The 20,509-nt window shown below is 43.7% G+C and overlaps 1 protein-coding gene across 2 annotated transcripts in view; it reads left to right on the forward strand.

Annotated features, from left to right (window-relative positions):
* mcu (mitochondrial calcium uniporter) overlaps positions 1-20,509 on the forward strand; it is a 56,040-nt gene that overhangs the window by 16,162 nt on the left and 19,369 nt on the right. Inside the window, exon 2 of one of the 2 annotated variants that reach the window (XM_056395389.1) lies at positions 7,522-7,632. In XM_056395389.1, the coding sequence (XP_056251364.1) occupies positions 7,522-7,632 (111 nt within the window). Of the gene's footprint in view, positions 1-7,518; positions 7,633-20,509 lie in introns of both variants that reach the window. The other variant, XM_056395388.1, reaches the window with a different exon arrangement.

Raw genomic sequence — 20,509 nt, forward strand, 5'->3', positions numbered from 1 at the left:
TGTTTGATGACGTGTTGCTATTAATAAAAAGGCTGAGAAGCATGGGGGGGGGGCCCAGCCTCCTTTCATACTACTGACTATCCCATGTTCTGGAAATATGGCAATATCTTGCACATAGAAACGTGTCGTTGGGGGAACCAGCTTCAGCAGGGACAAATGACAGGCCCATAAAACTTTGATTGATGTGGTTGGATAGAGTTACAGCACAGGCTCAAACTGGAGTCAAATCCGAGCTGCACTGCTGTGATGACAAGTCTCCGGACTTGTGGGGTAACTCGAAAAGCAATCTGGATACACGGTTGTTTTGCCTGTGTGAGACTCGACCTGCAGAGACACAGTGTGCAGACACCCATTGTTCTATGTTGCTCACGCAGCTGCAGGCTGTTGTAAGCAGCTACTTTAGAGACCCTCACATGCAACTGCTGGCTTTGTACAATAACGTTTGGAAACACTACAACAGTATAAGCCATATTTCACTCAATATATACAACATAAAAACAGTGTAAACATTTTAAAGATTGAAAATGTGCCCTTTGGATTTCACTGATGCAAAGAATAAGCGCTTTGTAATGATTACACACACACACACACACACACACACACAGACAGACACACACACACACACACACACACACACACACACACACACGCAGAGGCCAACAGACATGCAGAGACACAAACTCAGACGGAATTTTCTCCCGCACAGTCCTTCCTTTCCTTTCTGATGCTCATTCACTCCATCTCTCTCTCTCTGTCTCTCTCTCTCCCTCATGTGCCTGTGTTTCCTCCCCCTCACGCCCACGCTTCTACTCCCTGTACCACCGATCATTAGCTGTATCTCCACGGCTTGGAGGATGTCTGTGTGTCTTTTGGATGACGGAAAGCAAACGGCACATTCTGTAGAACAATGCAGGTTTCCCCTCCGTCCGTTGGATCTTCCATTGTAACTGCAGCCTGTTTCAAAATCCGATTCGTCTTTCTTTACTTCTTCACATTCAAGTCATTCTTGTTTACAGGACCTTAACACCTCCCTTTTAAAGATAGATGGAACAGTGAGTGTGATAAACTCAGCAGTGTTTGTTCTGACATTTCCAGGCCATTCCAGCTTTCCGACAATACCAGCAATGTTATGGTGTTGCTCTCTCTGCCCTTTTAAGCTTTATTTGGGTAACACCTGGGGCAGTAAATCAGAACGATATTTTTATGCTAGATGTAAGACTTTTTTTCTAGGATTGTTCTGCCATTGTTCTGCCCACACAGGCCGCCCATCCTGTTCTATCGTCTCCACCTGCTTTCCTTTTTTTTTTCTTCCATTGTCCGGCTCTTCCAGTCCTCGAGACACCTGGGGATGAAGCTGCTTTGTTGCCGTATTCCATTATGAATGAAGGCAGTTTTCAGCCCGCCCATTCATCTCTGGCGGCGCTGCGCTGTCAACCTCACTCTCTGCACTCCCCGCCCTCATGACCCTGTTTGTGTATATATGAGTGCATCCCCCCATAAACAGAGAATAAATGGCAGTAGGGGTAGTGAGTGTTTGCAGCACGTGCGTGCGTGCGCGCGCAGGTGAGCGTCCACATTTCTCAGGTGATAAATGGTAAAGGCACACACTGACCGTGCAGCCCCTCCGTCTGGTTTATATTGGTTTTATCGGAAACTCGCGGCCTGGCTCTGGTAATTCCTCTGTTCAGCCCCGCAGCAAATCTCCCGCATCCTAATACTTGTACATCCACACACACACACACACACACACACACACACACACACACCACACACACACACGCACTCACAATGTGTACACGTCCCTGAGAGAAGAGGCTGACAGTTGGGTTCGCTGGGAATGTGACCGTCCTCTCGGCTTACCTGGACAGGTTATTTTCTGTCTGTCCTTGAGCTCCTGTCTTTATGTGTCTGTCTACCATATGGGAACGTCCGGGGAACCCCTGCAACTGGATCAATTCTCCTTAGCCATAAAAGACAATCATTGGCCAGAGGCCTCTCAACAGCCCGCTCTATACCTCGCATGTGCAGTCAGTTGGTACCAGGGTGTGCTTAATGTGTTGGAAATTTCATTTAGCTCTCCTCTTCCCCTCTCCTATCTCGCTCTCTTCATCCCTCCTCTTGGTGACCAGTGATTGCCTGCAGCCTCCCCACTTTCTCTTCCTCTTATACCCTTCCTTCTCACTCTACCCTATCTCCCTGGGGCTGACTGCCTTTCTCGTACGAGGAAGATGCAGAGCGGGTGAATGAGCAAGGCAGGAAGAAGAACTGAGTGGAAGATAAGGGGATGGGGAGAGATGGCCAGATCAGTCTGCGAATCACTTCAATTTCATAATATATGTCGGTCACTTTGGTGCAGAGTCTCTGAAAGGTTGCAGCTTGGCGGTGCCTGCAGACAACGACAGAGCAAACATAAACCATATAGACAACAGACCTTAAATATCGTCCTCTGCTTGTACTCAGCATGCAATATTCAGTAGCTGTGCATATGGTTGAACATATGTGAGGACAACAGGATGTGACATAGGTAAAATATGGCGGACACCTCTCTCTGTGGGATGCCTTCCATTTACCATCTTGTGGAGTGGTTAACTCACTTTACCTGGGAACAGACAGCATTCCCATTAATTAGTCTGCAGTTATCTCTCAGGAGCTTCCTCATCTACTGGGATGATGATATAATCTGCTGCGTGAAAACACACACACACACACACACCTGTCATGTTCTGACACCTGTCAAACCCCTCTGTCGTGCCATTCCTGTGACTAAGCAGCTCTTTAAAGCCACGCTGAGGAAATAGTGTTTGTTGTTTACCCCTTAAAAACTACATTTCGTTTCTTGGCTTTTACACAGTTTCCCATTGGACTTTACTTAGCTACTGCTTAGGTAGGTATTATTTTTAGACGTTTGGATCATTTAATCATGTATCAAGTAGGTTATGAGGTGCTTTATATTCCCACTCTCTTGCTCTATCATATGCTATGACTTGAGTTTGTGCTTTTACTTGTTGGACTTTCATCCCGCTAGTATACAAGTATATACAAGACGCTACCATCTCTTTCCACGATGGGAATTATTTTCTGAAATTAAATTGTTGAGGCCAATTGGGTCCTGGGTAGATGGTGCTGAAAGATGCCGTCTCCGCAGAGCACACCCACAGGCCCATTCGATCGCTCAATCTTACACGGAGGCCCACTTAACTTAGCATCTGTGACATCTACGATTAACCATTAGCCAATCTGAGCTGGAGATATCTTGCATAAGGAGACATCTGAGTCCACTGGCTGCTTGCCGATGAGTCATTTCCAGTAATTAAAGATGCTGAGGATCATGTCAGTTCAGGCATGGGAAATATGCAGAGGTGACAAAATGCTGGAGTCTGGCCCCAGCTCTGGGTTCACGTACACATTCCCGGTATGTGCTGCGGATCAGGCGGCACTCAGGTGTCAAATAAGGCAGACTGACGACATGTGAAGCATGACAGATGAAGCGATGGTGCGATTGGAGTTACCTGAGAACAGTGCGAGCCGCTTACCAGGTAGAGTCTGGGGTTTGATGCGTCTGTGATCGGTGGAGATTGGTCCCACTGCAGCGGCAAGCTCATAACACACCGTGCCATAAGTCAATCAGTAAATCAATACGTGACAGCTGGAAGTCGCTTGTTTTCTCGCTTTGAGGAGTATGAAGCACTTTTGTGTCTGAGTCCTGAATGTGTGTCACATTATGGGGCTGAACTTTTGCCATATCAACTAAGTTGAAGTATGTGCCACTCCTGTGTCTTTTTTTGCTGAACACATACATGTCTTTGTACGACTGGCGCGTCCCCAAAGTCCTAGCAGTGTCTTCAGCATCCTCTTCTGCAGAGCCAGTGCTGGGCTAGAGTGTCATCCCAATAATAACAAACTACGCACAAATTGTCATATCATATGAGAGCAGAGTGATACCTTCAGTTTAACCATCACTGTGAGCAGGTTGCCTCTGTTTTTTTTTTGGAGTAACTTTACTTACAAATGTTTTAAATGCAAGTGGATCTCCTGGTTTTTGTATCACACAGTAACAATATTTAAAATAAATTCTTATTCTCATTTTTCCAAGTCTATGAACCTGTGCCCTCATCTCAGATTATTTCATTGACTCACTCACTCACTATACAATAAAATCAACAGGTGACGATTGCAGCTCAATGTGATTATCTGGCTGAATCGACCTTCATTGTGTATCTATTAAATATATAAAAGTATACAATATAGCTGTCTGCTTCGTGAAAATGTATCAAGCCGATCACATTTTGTAATTGAGAAAAAAATATAGTGCTAATTATTGTCACCACTTTATTCCTCAGCTCTGCTTTGAGCTCTTCAGGACTACATGTATCTCAGTGAGAGTTCGAAGATGTGCTTTTCTGCAGGCTGCGTAATGATATGGGATGTTTTCCTTTTTGTTGCACTTAAGTCGCTGGTTTGTATAAAGCGGAAAATAAATCTGTCTCCTCCCTGGTTTGTTTAATCCAAAATAAAAAAAAGTACTGTGGGAGGGGAATTAACCGACTGGGGCCTTTTTTGTTATCAGGAGAATAAAGTGGTGTGTTGTGAGTGTGTATACATTCTGTATGATCCTGCTCCGTTTGTTGAAGTTGGTATCTAGAGAGAGCAGCTGTTGTCTAATCAACAGAAATAGATGGGGCCTCCCCTCAGTGGGCCGCAGACCTACTGGTGCAAAGAGGTCACAGACATTCACTGATCGTGCACATGGTTGTGTGTATTTACAGCATTTAGTCACACTTTAAATCACACTGATGCCTGTTGGAAGTAATCATTTCCATGTAGAGCAACATTTTCAACTTTTCAGCATTGAATCTTTGCTGTGTTTTGTAACTCTTTATGGCAGCATATTTTCCAGTGCTGTTGCGCAATAAGGTGGTTTCATGTGTGTCAGCAGCATTGGCAGGGTAATGAGAGCACAGCCTGGGCTCACCTGTCTACATTCATGCAGAGGGGACCTCATTGTTCGGAACAGTGTCTTTGCCATAGTCTACTGGCGGCCTCGTTGTTTGGGTTAGTGGTGTCATGTTAAGCCTTATTAGTAGACATCATTATGTGGTTTCTTAATTAATGTTGTGATGTTTATTTTGTGCTCACATTTATTTCAAAATAAGTTACGCATAGTAGTCTTTTTCTTTTTCTTTTTTTTTGTTTTGTTGTTGAACGGGAGCTCATTGACCCACACAGGCATATTATCCTGCTGCAGCTTGAATTCACTGCCAGAATGGAAAATGAGTCAGTGTGGTTGCTTGGCAGAGACCAAACTTCAGTAAATATCCCACATCACGTCAACAATTTGACAAATGCAGTTCCTCCTCCACAGCAACAAACAAGAGGACGGACTTTCTCTTTGGCATGTTCACAGACACTTTATGGTCGTTGGAGCCTTGAACGCATACCTCTCCTATGAGCTGATGCCTGACTTGTCATAGATAAGGAAAAAGGAGTAATCCTGTTTAAACATGCTATCTGAGTACCAAGGTCCATCACCTATCTTAATGTTGAGGATACCGTGTTTTAAAAGTCTTACCGCGATTACACTTTGTTCATTCCTTCGTAGGACTGTGAGTGTGGTCAGCTCTTTAGGGGGGCTAATCGTCTGCTCCTGTTTGTGCTGAAAAGACTATGTCTAACATAATTATGAACAATGGAAAGTCTGCTTCACTAACTGTCCTCAATAGTCCCTTTCTGCTTGTTTGCTGTTTGCAGTTTGTAGAAGCTAAGCAGCTGGAGGAGCGGGGAAAAAATGTCATCAGCGCTGGTTATCACAGCACCTCTGCAGCGTAGCTAATTTTTGAGCTCGACTGGTCCTGAACCTATGCAGGTCTGCATGCTGAGAAGAAAAGATTTTCCACCAATTAAAATCACATATCATTCTGTGAATATATTTATCTGAGAAAAAACTATGGACCCAATTTACCAAAGTGTTCCTTGTGTGAAGATATATTCATACCCACTGGCAAAAACTCAAATGGGCATAATCCAAGCCATACCCTTGCTTGTCAAATGTAATTTACCAAGGCTGAAAGTCGTTAAAGGAAATGTAATTGTGTGTGTAATAACATGTAGAGGGAGAAGGTATTAAGCACACAACCATAGATTGGAGCTCTGATAGCAGAAAGGACACAGCAGATAACCCAGAATTACTGCTGTACCAAGGCTTCTCGTGCCATCCTTCTCATTATAGGCTGTTTCACTGATTACTATTGATTAATTAACCTAAAGCGCACATCTACCGGCAGCACGGTGGCTTAGTGGTTATCTCTGTCAGGTCACAGCTGGAGTCCAACCAGCCACATGGAGCCTCTCTCTGTGTGGAGTTTGCACGTTCACCTCATGTCTGTGTGGATTTTTCCTTCTGCAGCTATAAATGTGATTTTTAGCTCAAAACTCGGCGCTTCTTGCTAAAATGTTCTTTAATGCAGCTGCTAAAAATGTTTGCATGTTTTATTGTATACACCATTTTTCCAGCATCGCCTCTTAAATCTACTGGTGAAGGTGGATGGTTTTGAAACCATTAACTTCACGCCTGACCTTTGTGCTTGTAATTGCTTACCGTAGGAGGCAGACAGCAGGTTTGCAGAGTGTTAAAGCATCAAGCAGCTTGTATTGTTAAAGTGTCTGTGATCAGACCCCTCCTGAGAGGCTGAACATCCAAATACCTTCGTCTAATAGGAGTTTACAGGGTGCACTGGTTGTTGTTCGGTGTGTACAGTCAAGGTGCTCTCAGTACTTATAATGGAAGAGTGTCCCACTTTATCTCCATCTAATCTTCCCTCAGCGCTGGGAGGCAGGGAACATCTGAGTGCATACACTAACTTTGAAGGTGAAAGTGTTTGAGTCATTCCAGTCTACCGTGACCCTGTGCCATACACCTGCCTACACGCACACAAACAGAGCTGGAAACCTCTCTCTCTCTCTCTCCGTCCAAACAAGCACACTATTGCTCGCATCCACACACATCAAAGTGACCGTATTTTTCACCTTTTCTCACCCATGATAACAGTAAGTTTGTAAAGCAACCTAATTTGTAGATAGCGGAAAAAGAGTCCGCTAATCCTGGTTTAGGTGTGGAGCAGCTGCAGGCTGGTCATCTCTTTCATCTGTGATTGACAGCCGCAGCAGCAGAGGCTGCCTCACACACTTTTCCCCAGTGCCCACAGGAAGTTTCACGTGATACTCCTACTGTCTTACACCCACAGCTTCGACTACATGGTGTGTTAGATTTGCTGCACAAAGGACAGTGGCCTATGATGGGAATAGAAAAAAAAAACAAAATACACAACTACTACTTTCATGCCTCATTATTTAAAGCCTCTTTTTGGCTCATAGTAATGCACTTAAGGTCCTGATGATGGCTGTTTTGAAAATAGCGTGAGGTTTTGAATTTTCCATTTTGTACTGTGATTATCCCAAACACACTGTTTCCACTTTGAGCTAATGATGATGCTCCCCTTGACATTTGTGTCTTCTCTCCAGCAGGATGTACTGTCTGCTCCTTTCACCCGTCAGACTGTCAGGAGAGCACATGGGCTACGGTCAGCGGCCCACTCCACACTCTTCACCCAGCCTCCCAGTGCCCTGTCTCCACAGGTCAGTGTGTCCGCGTGCATGCATATGTGTATCTGAAAGGGATTGAAAATAATAGATTGTCTCATTTTGTACATTATTGATTCCCGTGCCAAACCAAATCCATATTTATGAGGCCTGTTGTGCGTTATATGTCTGGCTCGATGGTGTGGACAGCGCACGACTCCAGAGCTTCTTTTATATATTGATAGAAGCGAGCATCGGCATCGTCAGCGCTTTGTCACGCCTTCATTGACCAGCGCAGTTTTTAAAGTCATTTGGAAAAGTCTACCAGGAAAATTGTTGTGTCATTATAAAGCCAAGATTTCAGGTTGTTTTAGATATCAGATCGATATCGGCCAATGGGATATTGGCAGCCACTGGAACCTGCGTCATTCCACCTTAAGAAGCTGCCAGCTACCCTAAGAATTTCAGTTTTAGTTTATTCCCTTGTGATCTTTTGAATGCTGAAAGAATAAAACTGTTAAAGCCCACATTCAATGCAAAATGTTCTCTGTTGGCAGCCTCACTTTAGATTTATTTATCTAATAAACTCCTGTCATCCAAATCCCAATGATCCCTCGCCACTTGTTCCTGTTTGGATCAGGGGTAACCTGTTGTCGTTTCTATTATTTTCAGTTCAGCAGTGATTAACATGCAAGGCCTATTTAGCAGGGAGTACTTTGAAGGTTGATGAGGTCACCGGACAGCAGGCCTTTGATAAAGCCATTAAGTGGGAGAAATCTATTCAAATGTATTCAAAAAGCCCTCTGTTCAAAGGCAGCCTCTCTGTGTGTAGTCGCCTTGATTCACTGTTGTGTACATGAAGCAGTGTGTGTTGCCATACGAAGCCAGATCCCTGTTGAACCTTAATACAGCCTGCAAATCAACACTTTTGACACTTTTATGTATTTGGAATCTAAATAATGCAATGTGCCATGTAACCATGGAGATAAAGCGTTGACAGTGACGTGTTGCTGTGATGTGAAGTTAAACTTATCAAAAGCATTTCCCCCACGACGCTTCTGTGCGTGTGAAACAGAAACTTAGTAGCTAAATGAGGATGTAACAAACTGTTGCAAATTATTCTTAATGCCACACGGGGAGAGTTTATATCAGCACAGTGGAGTTAGAATAACCTATCATGATATACTTAATTGACTTGCAGATGTTTGATGCACTTGCCAAACTGCCTGTTCCTCGTGGGGCTTTCAGACTGAAATTTGTCATCTGACAAAATAATGGATGACTGCGTGTTATTATGTACGTGTCTGTTGCCTGTTGCCAGTAGCGTGACATTAATGCCGTATTAATTTCTTCCTCAGTTATCAATTTGATTGACTGTTGCCATCTGTTTGTGGAGCAATCCGGCAAGAGTTTGATTGTCTTTCTCTGCAGAGTTGTGTTTCATTAACAGAGATGCAACAAATTCTTGAAAGTCATGTCTGTTGTTTTCCACATAGCTAGTATAGTACTTGTAAAGTGACATATTTATTATGCCTCCGTGCCAGCCACAGCCACAGCCAGATATATTGTTTTCGGGTTGTCCGTCCATCCGTCTGTATGCATTTTGGTGGTCAAAGGTCAAGGGCATGGTGACCTCTCAAAACACGGTATTGGTCTTGTGAATGTGATATCTCCTAGTAACACCCTTACGGAACTACTTCAAATTTGGCACAAACATTCACTAGGACTCAAGGATAAACTGATTAGATTTTGGTGGCTAAGGTAAAAAGGTCAAGTTAGTGGTGACCTCACAAAACATGACTTTGGCCTTGTGAATGCAATATCTCAAACTCCTCAAGGGACTCCCTACACATTTGGCACAAATGTCCACTGGGACTCAAAAATGATTAGATGTAAAATTAGATGTTGGTGATCAAAGGTCAAGGTCAGTGTATGACCTCACAAAACGTTTAAGACTTCAGACAGCAATTATGCCAAAGTTTCACATTAATGGTTGATATTTTATATGACTCTAAATAAACAGGGATGTAATCTGAAACCCTTCTGAGTGGCGGAGGCATACAACCGTGAGGCGGTAATTCTAGTCCTGAAAAATAAAATGTATTTGACTAACAGATTGAGTTTCATAGCTTGGCCTTAGAAGCAGAAGTTGACATGGTCCATTTAGTACATATCATAGCTGTTCAGGTGCTTTTGATCAAACAGCATGATCTTCATCAGCAGATGTTGAAGTTTTCTCTTCCGAGCTCTTTATAGACTTGCTGGCTCTAGGTTGAGTTTTCACCACCTACAGTCTGCTGAAGATGATCCTGTGATATGATTGAGTGTCTTAGAACAGCTACTAAAAGAACCTGGAGGTGAGATCGTTTAGTCAGATGATGTTGCACGCATTTAGATTATAATTACAGTCGGTATGCACATGTACACATGGATGTCAGAGTCCATGTCTTTGCACGTATGTGTGAATTTAGTCTGCTTCCACATGATAGCTCTTGAGGATTAGTACAAGACGGTTGCAATGTTCTCAGCACATGGTGTCGAATCAGTGTCCTTCCAACAGAACATGACAACCAGTCATAAGATCTGACTCCTCACCACAACTCTTTGCACTTGGCATTCCTGTGAGTAAGGTCCAGCTAGAAAACAATAAAGGAGACGCATTATGTTAAAAAGATCAGCTCAAGGTTAAGTGTGTATATTTGTCACCAGGAAATGTGCTTGGCCCACCAACAAGCTTGCACTGGATGAAAATTTTATGATGAGAACAGGATATTTGTTCCTTGAGCGCTTGCAATCCCTCTGCCGTGCGTAGCAGTGCATTAGCTCATCTCCTCGTCTTTCTGTGCGTGCGCGTTTGTGTGCGTTTGTGCTGTTGTGCGTGCACGTGAGCGAGTGTATGTTCGGTGCGCTCTGTTTGTGTTTGGTGCGTGTGTATCTATGTGTCATTGGGATATGTGAAACAGAGAAGGCCGGGCATGGGTTTGCACAGGGTGGGGGGGGGGGTGATTGTACAATGAAAAATGAGCAGAGGCTTCCCTCGGACTGTGTTTACATTTTACTGCAGCGGGTCACTCAGGAAGGGGGTGGGGGAAGGTTGGTGAATGAAAACTGAGGAAATGTATACATTACCTCTGCTGCCGGGAAGTAAGAACATCAGCCATGGGTAGCCCTACCGAGGCCTTGTTTACACGGGGGTGAAACAACAGAGCTGAGAGCCAGTCGATAGTCCCGAGTGTCCCTCTCGCTGCCACGTAGCCTCCGGAGGGAACGCTGTTTGTTCAGAGGGCAAGGGAGGGAGGAGACATAGGAGGCTCAGCAGGGAGTGTTTGCTTTGCCAGGGCTTGTTGTCTCTGCTTGGTAGGCTGAAGGTGATATTGTCATAACCGCAGTGGAAGGAGGGAACATCAGCAGAGCAGTGACACCGAACAGAAATTGTGGGAGAATGAAAATCAGGTTGCATAAACTTGTCAGCCTCGCAAACAGGCTCCTAAGATGCCTGCTGCGCTGACTGCCATTTGTGTACTGCATTGTTTTCAATCAACACTTCCATTTTTCTTCTCTTTTTTTTCATGTCATTGACATCCATTTCCCTTTTCTCCTGCATTGCTGCAGTACAGGCACTTGTCTCCCACTTGGCAAAGCCAGCGCTCCCTCCCTCCCTTTCCCTCCTCCCTCCGTCGTTCCTTGGCATCCATCAGTTTAGCTGCAGCTTCCCACAAGGCCTGATGGGTCAAGGCTGCACACACACACACACACACACACACACTCACACACACAGCCATTCTCAGCGGCACTATTCAAGCATGGACCTCTCGACCCATCTGCAATTCAGCTCCTACAGACGGGAGCTGTGGCAATTTGGAGAAGTTGTCAAATATCACACCGACACATGAAGAGAGAAATCAAAACGGTTGGGTTCCCAATTCATACAGTTCATGCTACTCCATGTGTGCAAGAATAAAACTGAAGGGCAGATTGGTGGATGGATTGGAGATGAGATAGAAAGAAAAAAGAAGAGATTCTGAAAATGAGGAAGAAACGCCGTGGGAGTTGGTAAAGATTTAAGGGAAGGGCAGCGGAGGCAGTAATGCAACTGCAGAGCTCTTGAGCAAGTCGCACTTGACAGGCACTTTGAACCTGATCCCTGACTCATGTCCTCACCAAGCCTGTCTACGTTGAAAGGGGTCTCTCCTTTTCCTACCCTGCCTTGTAATGTTCCTTTTGAAGGCAGAGCGGACATGGATCAGTAAAGCTAAAACTTTGTCTGGTCAGTTCAGGTGTTTAATGCTCTGTCCTCCATCTTTTGTTGGGTGATTTTGTCAGTAACTTACACTCACTTGGGCAATCGCACATTGTCCAATCTCTGTCATGTGGATGCAGTTCAAGAGCAGAACCAGCGGCTTTATGCAGAAAGCTCAACGTACAGGCAGTGTGGCGAGGAGTTTGGGAACAATGGCTGCTGTTTTCTGCAGCAGGCAGGTGTGTTCTGAAGAGAGCCATGAACGCAGTTTGTTCCTCTGTTTAAATGATGTATTGAACTGCCCAAGCAGAAGTAGCCCCCCCCCCCCCAACAAAAAGGTTTCTTCTGAGTGTGTTTCTCTTTTTGTGTGGGCGCACACTTCCGTCTCTATCTCTCCTTTTATGGCAACAAGTCAGCAAGAGTTTGTGGCGTACCCTCCATTTACACTGATTGACCATAAACTGTGTGGGATGGCCTGTCCAACCTTGTAGCTCATCACCCACCCAGTCAGGGTCAGACAGGGATTTTGTTTGAACGTTGTCACAAAGTATTTGTAGTCACCACTCATTTTTAAAATCTGATTTATTTTTGGTTGTATAATGTGGCCATGAAGTTCGGAAATGTTCACAACAATAATCATGAAGGCTTTAGTCGAGTTGTTGGTGTTCTTTGTGTTTTCACAGTTCTTCTTTTATAGGGCCATATAACAACTCAGCCTTTTCACAGTTTTCATTTACTTATAGCAGGTTTTCGAGGCTAAAGCTTTAAAAGAGGTTTCCAAACTGTGAGGCGTGCCACCCGGAGTGGGGGGGGGGGGTGCACAGGAAAGTGGAAGGGAAGAGGGAAGGTGAAGATGCTCCATGAGATGTATTGCCACAATCTGAGTCAGACATCATACACATATTTTTAGATATAGTGTCACTAACACCTCTTGAGGATATCATTATCTACGACGTCGGTAGCGAGTAAACATCTTTTAAATCTGCTTAGAAACTGGAGAGAAAAAAAATTAACTCCTTTATAACCCCAGAACTTGCCTATGAATCATCACCTTTTAAGTTTTCTTCAGTATCAAAGAAATCCAGTGATAATTGTCCGTATATCCACTGGCACATTGCAAAGAAGAGATGCTGGTAGTTAATCCGGCATCCTTTTAATGATGACAATTATCCGAAATGTGGTTCCAAAACTTAAAGCATTGTTATCCTGTAATTAGATGTCAGCTTAAGAATAGCAATAGGTGTGACAAAACTGATTAAGGTGAACTTTTTCAATATTTTTTTTTTTTTTTTTAATATTTCCAAGGCTCAGAGTGTCGCATCAACATTGTTCTTATATTCCTCCTGGATCGTGTGTGAGGGTGATGCCCACAGAGACTTGGAAAACAGTCTTTGCCTCAGCTGTACCTCTCTAAACCTAAGCTAACCTAACATAACCTTAACCTGAATGGCTGTTGTTATAACCAAACCCTATCACTCACAAACACACCCTCACGTCTGACGTCTGACTTGTGAAATACCTCCATTAACGATTCAAAGTTATGCAACCGCCCTTATTTGATTTGCTCCTCACAGGCAGTGTTGTGTGAAGAAACCTCCGTGTGCGAGGGTGTGTACACTTCTGCTACCTGGGTCCTCTACAGTACGCGTTTATTGTGCGTCAGTTAGTTTACAAAATTGCGCTACTGCTGTAATCCTGTTCTACCTCCACACTGAGAAAGCTTTGATTTCCTCAGCAGTTAATCAGTCCATTCTGATATAATTGTCTGATTTGAGAGCTAATTCAGAGTGAGAGGAGTCATCACAGCTGTTATCACATTTCAAGTGTCATTTGTCAGCTGATATGGGGAATAAACAATTCGACTCCATGTCAGTGAGGCGACGGCGAGTGAAGGAAACGCACAGAGGAATTCTTGAGATTATTGCCTTCAAATCAAATCGATTATTCCTTCGTGACACACAGATGCCGGTCGGCTTAGTAAAGCTTAAAACCACCTGTAAGACTGTGATACCATCACTGTGCCTAATTACGTTATTGATCTTTTTGTGTATGTCTCTGTGCTGTGTTAGCGCCTTGCATGAGCAGATGCATGATTTGTATTGAGATTTTTTGTTTCTGTTTACATTTTCAGACAATGTGTCTGCAGGGTGAAGGCGTCCTGGATTTTACGAAATATTGAAGCCGAGATATAAAGAATGAGGTTGTGAAGAGGACTGTTTTGCAGGTCCCAAATGATATTATCATCACTCTCAAAGCTAGGTTTCAGTACATCTATGGTTAACGTTGTGTAAAGACAGTCTCTACTAACCTGTGTATAATGTTAAGTCACTATAATTCTTTATGAAACAAATTATCATTGAATTTCTGCGATTGTTCACACGGTCAATAAGAAGAAAGCAGATTTCCTTCTGGAGACTTTCTGCCAAAGCCTCAGTTATCAGTTTGAACAAACCCATCGATGTTCACATCTTAAACCTCCATTGATTGTTACCTGCCCTGAATTCAGCGACTCATCACTGCCGTGTAAAAGTTAATGCTAGTCTTAAAAGAACAAGCAGGAGTTCATGATAAACTGCTACCTGGTGGACTGACTCAAAGTCTTCACTCAGGTCCTCTTACACATCGATATCATCAATGTGTGATGCTCGGTGGGGATGGGGGGGGGGATCAATTCACTTAAGAAATGTGATTTGGATGATGATGATATACCGCATTGAAGATTTCCCTTCTAGCACCACATTCTCAGTTTGAAGTCATGACAATAAACGGTATTTTTGCCATGATTGAGTCATGTATTGCGGCAATACAACCAGCATGTGGGTGAATCTTGGTCGACGGCATGTGGAGTTGATGCAGCCCGATGCTTCGGCTTAAAAGTGATGCTGGAAACGTGCCTGTAAGTTTTGTGCTGCTATTCAGAAATTAACAGCCTTGCAGATAAAACTGTCCCTGTCATCAAACATCTGATGAAATCTTATTAAATGGAGCATTAACGGTATCAGTACTGTCATATTAATCACATTTATTTGTCTGATGCAAGCTTTTATGCACTTAACTGATGATGAAGACTGAAGAATATCCAAAGCTTTTATTTTAGTTATTAACGAAGACACTTACTGATTAAACTGTTTCGGCACCTTTCTTAGTCATTGGAGCACAACGGTGATATGACAGGCTATAGAATATGTAGGAGTATGATTTCTGACTGGTGCACCTAATTACTATAAATACACTCAGAGCACGATGACATCAAAGCATTATAGTCTACTATTAGATGTTTATGTGCGTCTTAACTTTTTGTAATGTTTAGTTTTTTCTTTTTATTTGACTTTGTTGAATTTTTTCCCATCCACTTTGTATTGTATTAATTAATTAATTAATTAATTAATTAGCCATACTGCTCATCCTTTTAGGGTCGCGGGGGTGCTAGAGCCAGTCCCGGCTCACATTTGCCGAAGGCGGATGAGCCCCTAATTTGTCTCGACCCGGCCACGACAAAAGGAGGGAAATGTACACAATTGTACTTGAAATAAAAGAACACATCACATTTTTTCACGTGAAAGAGGCAAATACAACAACTACATGTATGAAATGGTCAGTAGTGTTGGTGGGTGGATGTATCAAAGGGTGGTGTTGTATGTATAACCAAACCAAACAAAAGAAACTCCGTCTCCCATTTGCACTGCAAGAGAGAAAATGAGGATGGATGGTCTTGGCCAGGTGCAGCCAGTTGCACTAACACTAACTCCGCCGCCAGGACCTGAGGGGAGACGAAGCACAGGCGGCGACCAAGGACAAGACAACCATAGAGGCCACAGCAGAGGCAGAGGGCCGTCACAGCGGGGTACACTCCGGACAGGTTGCCAGTTTATCACAGGGCTGACATGTAGAGACAAACAACTGTTCACACTTACGGGGAATTTAGAGTCGGCAGTTAATCTAACGTACATATTTTTGGACTGTGGGAGGGAGCAGGAGTACCTGGAGGAAACCCCACACAGGCGAGAGGAGTCATTCAAACTCCACACAGAAAGGCCCCAGTCTGCCGGGGGCACGGTGACGCGGTGGTTAGCACTGTCGCCTCACAGCAAGAAGCTTCTTTCTATTGTAATGAACATCATATTCCACGCATAGCTGTGTTATTAGTCAGCTTTCTTTTTTGCCTTCTTTTTCCCAGGGATTATAAGTCTTGTTATATTGTTAAAGGACAAGCCTGAAAACATAAATTTCCTGGCAAGCTCAGGGGTGTGAAATGGAAGCAAGTAATTTCTTTAATGTAAATGTGCCACCCAGGCATCATGTACTGATGTAAGCAGCGACTGTGTGTGAAGCAGAAATCTGAAGATGAATGACTTGCCTTTGGCATGTTTTGACGTATGTTGGAAATGGTCTCGGAAGCATTATCACATACTCATATATACATAGACTACAGTAGCTTCCACCCTACCTAGCTTTACTGCCGTAATCCTATTTTGACAAGATTATTTATGTGCGTATAAATGAGACGATGTCGAACATCTGCAGGATGATGAGTCTACAGAAAAGCACTGGCTTTTTCATGTGTGTGAATGACATTCAGAGTTGATGTTTTACATCATAAAGTATCATGTGTGGTGGGGTAGTAATATGCAAACATAAAGCAAATAATCCAAGTAACACATTAGCTGTGATCATTCATCAAAAGGCTTTCTTTCTTCCAGTCAACACCAGTGAACAAACTGGGGCCACGCTGTGTGTGGCAGCTTGCCAGAGGTGATGCTGTGAGGAACTGCTCTCAGAAAGACAGCGATTACACTACTACTGACGCTGTTAAACCTCTAATTTGTAGTAATTGTAGCCCTTTGAGAATAACTTAGCGTACACATTATTACTATCTGTTACAAAAAGAGGAAGATGTTTTTGCCTCAAACGAGCTTAAGCCACTTGAATTATCTTGGAAGGAGAAGGTAAGGTTAGTCCGCTGTGGGAAGCAACATGATGGAGAGACTATACATGCCCTTGCCTGAGCTCATTCACCAACATCCAAGCTAGACTGGATCCTGCAGTGAGGGAGAGAGGAAAAATAGGCAGGGACAATAGCAATGGGAGGGAGGGAGGGGTGATTCAAGCGGTGGAGGAGGCCAATGAAAAAAATGGAGAATCAAATCACATTCCAGCTGGAATCGAGGAAGAAAGGCGGCACAATGATGATGAGGATTAAGATATTGTGAATGGGAGCACGAGGACGGAGAGATATGGAGACGCGTTATATTGTCAGAGCATTAGGGAGGCTGACTAGCTCACTTCGATTTTAGGTCATAATGTCACTTAGGGGGAGATGAAAGGGCAGAGATGAGAGGAAGAGCTGGAGGCCATGTGAGACGATTGGGGCAATCTTTAACAAATCCGCCGACAGCCGTGCAGCGTCATGCGCCATTAATATCAGCTGACTTTACTTGAAACTGTTCAGTGTAATCAGTCTTGTGTGGTCTGTGAGTCACGACGATTGTTTGTCATGACTCCCAGAGCTCGTGGAGCAGGGACCATCGCATGGCACGAGACGCCGCCCAGAACCCCCCTTTTGAGATCTGAAAGCTAGACTGTCTGCTCATTTCACTGCTGTGACTTCCATTCCCCTGGCCCTGCAGGTGGGCAGAATGATAGAGGGTTCACAGACTCTGGCCCACTTTCTGCAAACTATCCAAAGTCCGCGTGAGAGCGAGCTGCTCACCACACGGCCCCCATGGCACAGGACTTGTGAATTTTTGATGCCTGTTGTGAATGGCCTGGAGTGAAGCTTTTGTTGTTATTAACAACTCGACAAACAGGACCCACCAGAAAAAGAAAAAAAAATCCCAGACCTTGCGTCTTTGTAGGAATGTAGGTCATTTGTCGTGCTCACAAAATAGGTGACGTGGTGGCAACTCCATCTACTGTAGCTGGCAAGCCGCACCCTAACAGTCTGGCCTAGCTGGGAACATGCTACTGTAGGTCAGTCACAATGACTCTGCCAGTTTCTTCAACCTTTTACTTCTGTCTCATATCTGTGTGAAATTGATGCCTCTTTTATTGGGGCTGTTTGTACTCTGGCAGAGGTACGTTAAGTAAAAAGTGGATGTTCAGCACACCTAATAAGTTTTGTTAGCTTCCTCTGTTTTGGACTCTTCAGCTCTCAGTTCCCTCAAAGATCAGCTCTTGCAGCTCTGACGTTCAGAAAAGTTGACCTCGATGCTCAATGCTGGTGTGACTGGGCCTTAAAGGTCCCATATTTTACACTGTTTTATTTGAAAGTTTTGATATCCATAAGAAGATATATTTGTGGTTTTATGTACTAAAAACCATCTCAGTGTAGTAGTTTAGTGTAGTTTACATCTCCTCTCTCAGGCTTCTCTCTGGAGTAACAGCAGGTCGGTGAGCCAATCAGAAGAGAGACTCTTAGCCTTCTGATTGGCTGACACTCAGAGATTTCAAATCCTGCAAGGTTGGATGGTGGGTCTGGATAGGCTGTGTTTGGGGCATGGCTGAGGGCAGTGACTGATTTTTTTGTGACATCACAAATTTACAGAAGTCCTGACGGCTCGTTTTAAGGCTGAGTTTCTGAACACAGGCTGTGTGCATTTCTCTGAGCGCTTTGATACTTTCACAGTATTAATATAGAATCTATGAGACCTTTAAGTTAGCCGTGCTAAAAATAGTAAAAAGAATAGCGTTCATTAAAATGAATACAATACTATATATGATTTTCAAATTTTTTTATTTATACTATTTTTATTTTTTTATTGATATTTTTGAAAGAATTCTGCACACTCACTTTATTAACACAGTATGAAAACTGTCTGAGGACGGAAAATTTGTGGTCATAAAGTGAGATGGAGATTGAATTGAAGAGCGTGCATGATTCTTTTTTTTTTTTTTTTTTTTCCTACACACACCCTTAACTAAGACTTTATGGTGCACAAATCCTTTGTGATATTACTTTTTACGCTGAAAATATTTCCTCTTCTTGTCCCCTGTAAAGTCACTGAGTTCAACCTTCCTCTGTCATCATTAGTCAGTATGACTGGTATAATGCACCAATTCATTTGATTTACTCGGATCATTTATTGTTTTTATTGCATGTGCACAGTGCGACTTGTCTCAAACTCTATTCACGCTGCACATGTTCTGAGTTGTTCTGAAATTACAAATTAAGTCATAGTTTATGGGTAGATGACTTTGTCTGGAGTTATGTATAGAGACCAGTCAGCATCAGAAGTTGAGGTCTTAAGTCACGTTACTTCTCACTGTAAGGAACCATAAATATACTTTTTGCTGCTACTGTGTGACACAGATCTGTAAATATTGATTGCTGTGGAAGAGCATTTATACTGCCGTACTATTGGCTTTAAATGTGAAACATTCCTCCACTTAGTTTCCACTCCTTTTTCCAAACAAGCAGCAACTGGCTCAGTTGTTTGTATTGTATTTTCTTTTTTTTCCTTCTGTCGACCATACACACAGGGGAAGCATGTATAGTACAGTGATGTAGATGTAAAACATTGACATGACATCTCAGAAACCAGGGTTTAGCAGTAAGCAGTGATGCCTCCAGCCAGGTAGATAGCGTTAGTCTCCATGTATGTTACGCTCTCCCACTGAAACTCCTGTCGTGTCAAAGGCACAGCTGGTGACTGCGTAGAGGAGGCATATGATAGCCCACACCCACTCCTGGCTTAGCAGTGGGTCAGGTAGTGAAAGTGACTGCCCCGCTGTCGCACTGAGGGCTTCTTGTAGCTCTGAACTAAACAATCATCATTGTAGTTAGAAAAATTTGAGGCCATTAATCAAAGCTCTTGCTAAAGGAAAAGGCCACATGCAGTGAGCTGTGTGTGGCTGTGCTCTGTATGAGTCAGTTGTTGTGCTGCAGCCTCCCCTCAGCTCCTTCAGCAGTGTCTGGTCCAGTCTGCGTCTGCATTCATTAGCCCAGTTCTGGATCTGGCATGTGTGCATGCCATATGTCCATGAGGACCGCAGCAAAGGAAAACTCAGACGGACTCGCTGACGCAGCCAAGAGGGCAGAGTGTTACAATGCTGTGGATTTTCATACTTTCTAGTGCACTCCATGGACCATCCACACATGAGGCTGTGCTGCAGATTGAAAGCTGAACACTGAGCTCGGTAGGATCAAGCAATAATATTCTGGGCAGTTGTAGCCATGCTTTCTTAGCGTGTGAGTCTTCACAGTCCAAGTCGTATTCAAAGCATGGAAGGCCAGAGGAAAGACATCCTGATGGGAGAGCACTGTCAAAGTTCCTCAACGGGAGCTTTCCCAGGGCCTGCTCCATAAATAACAGCTGCTGCTTCAGGAGGAATTCATAGTAGTGTGTGAGATACTTTACGCTGCTCCGAATGTCACCCCGCATGCTCCAAGAGAGCAGAGGCACAAGTATCCAGGGTCAGCTCTGCATCGGGGAAATAAAACATGCAGTCTGCTTCTTGACCATTTATGGTAGCAACTGCCAATTAACTAACAAGATGCAGGTTATTACACCTTCAGATCCTCCTGTGGTTCTCAGTGTGTAGGGAGAACATGTATTAATAGTTCTTCTATGAAAAGAGACTCCTACAAATGATAAAATTATGACATCGCTTTAACTGAGAACACAGACCCATGCTGAGCTGTGTACCCTTCTCTCTCTTCCATCCTGTAGTCTGCCCAGGTTGAGAGCTCTAACG

The sequence above is a fragment of the Seriola aureovittata genome, chromosome 14 (assembly GCF_021018895.1).
Source record: "Seriola aureovittata isolate HTS-2021-v1 ecotype China chromosome 14, ASM2101889v1, whole genome shotgun sequence".
Taxonomy (NCBI): Eukaryota; Metazoa; Chordata; class Actinopteri; order Carangiformes; family Carangidae; genus Seriola; species Seriola aureovittata.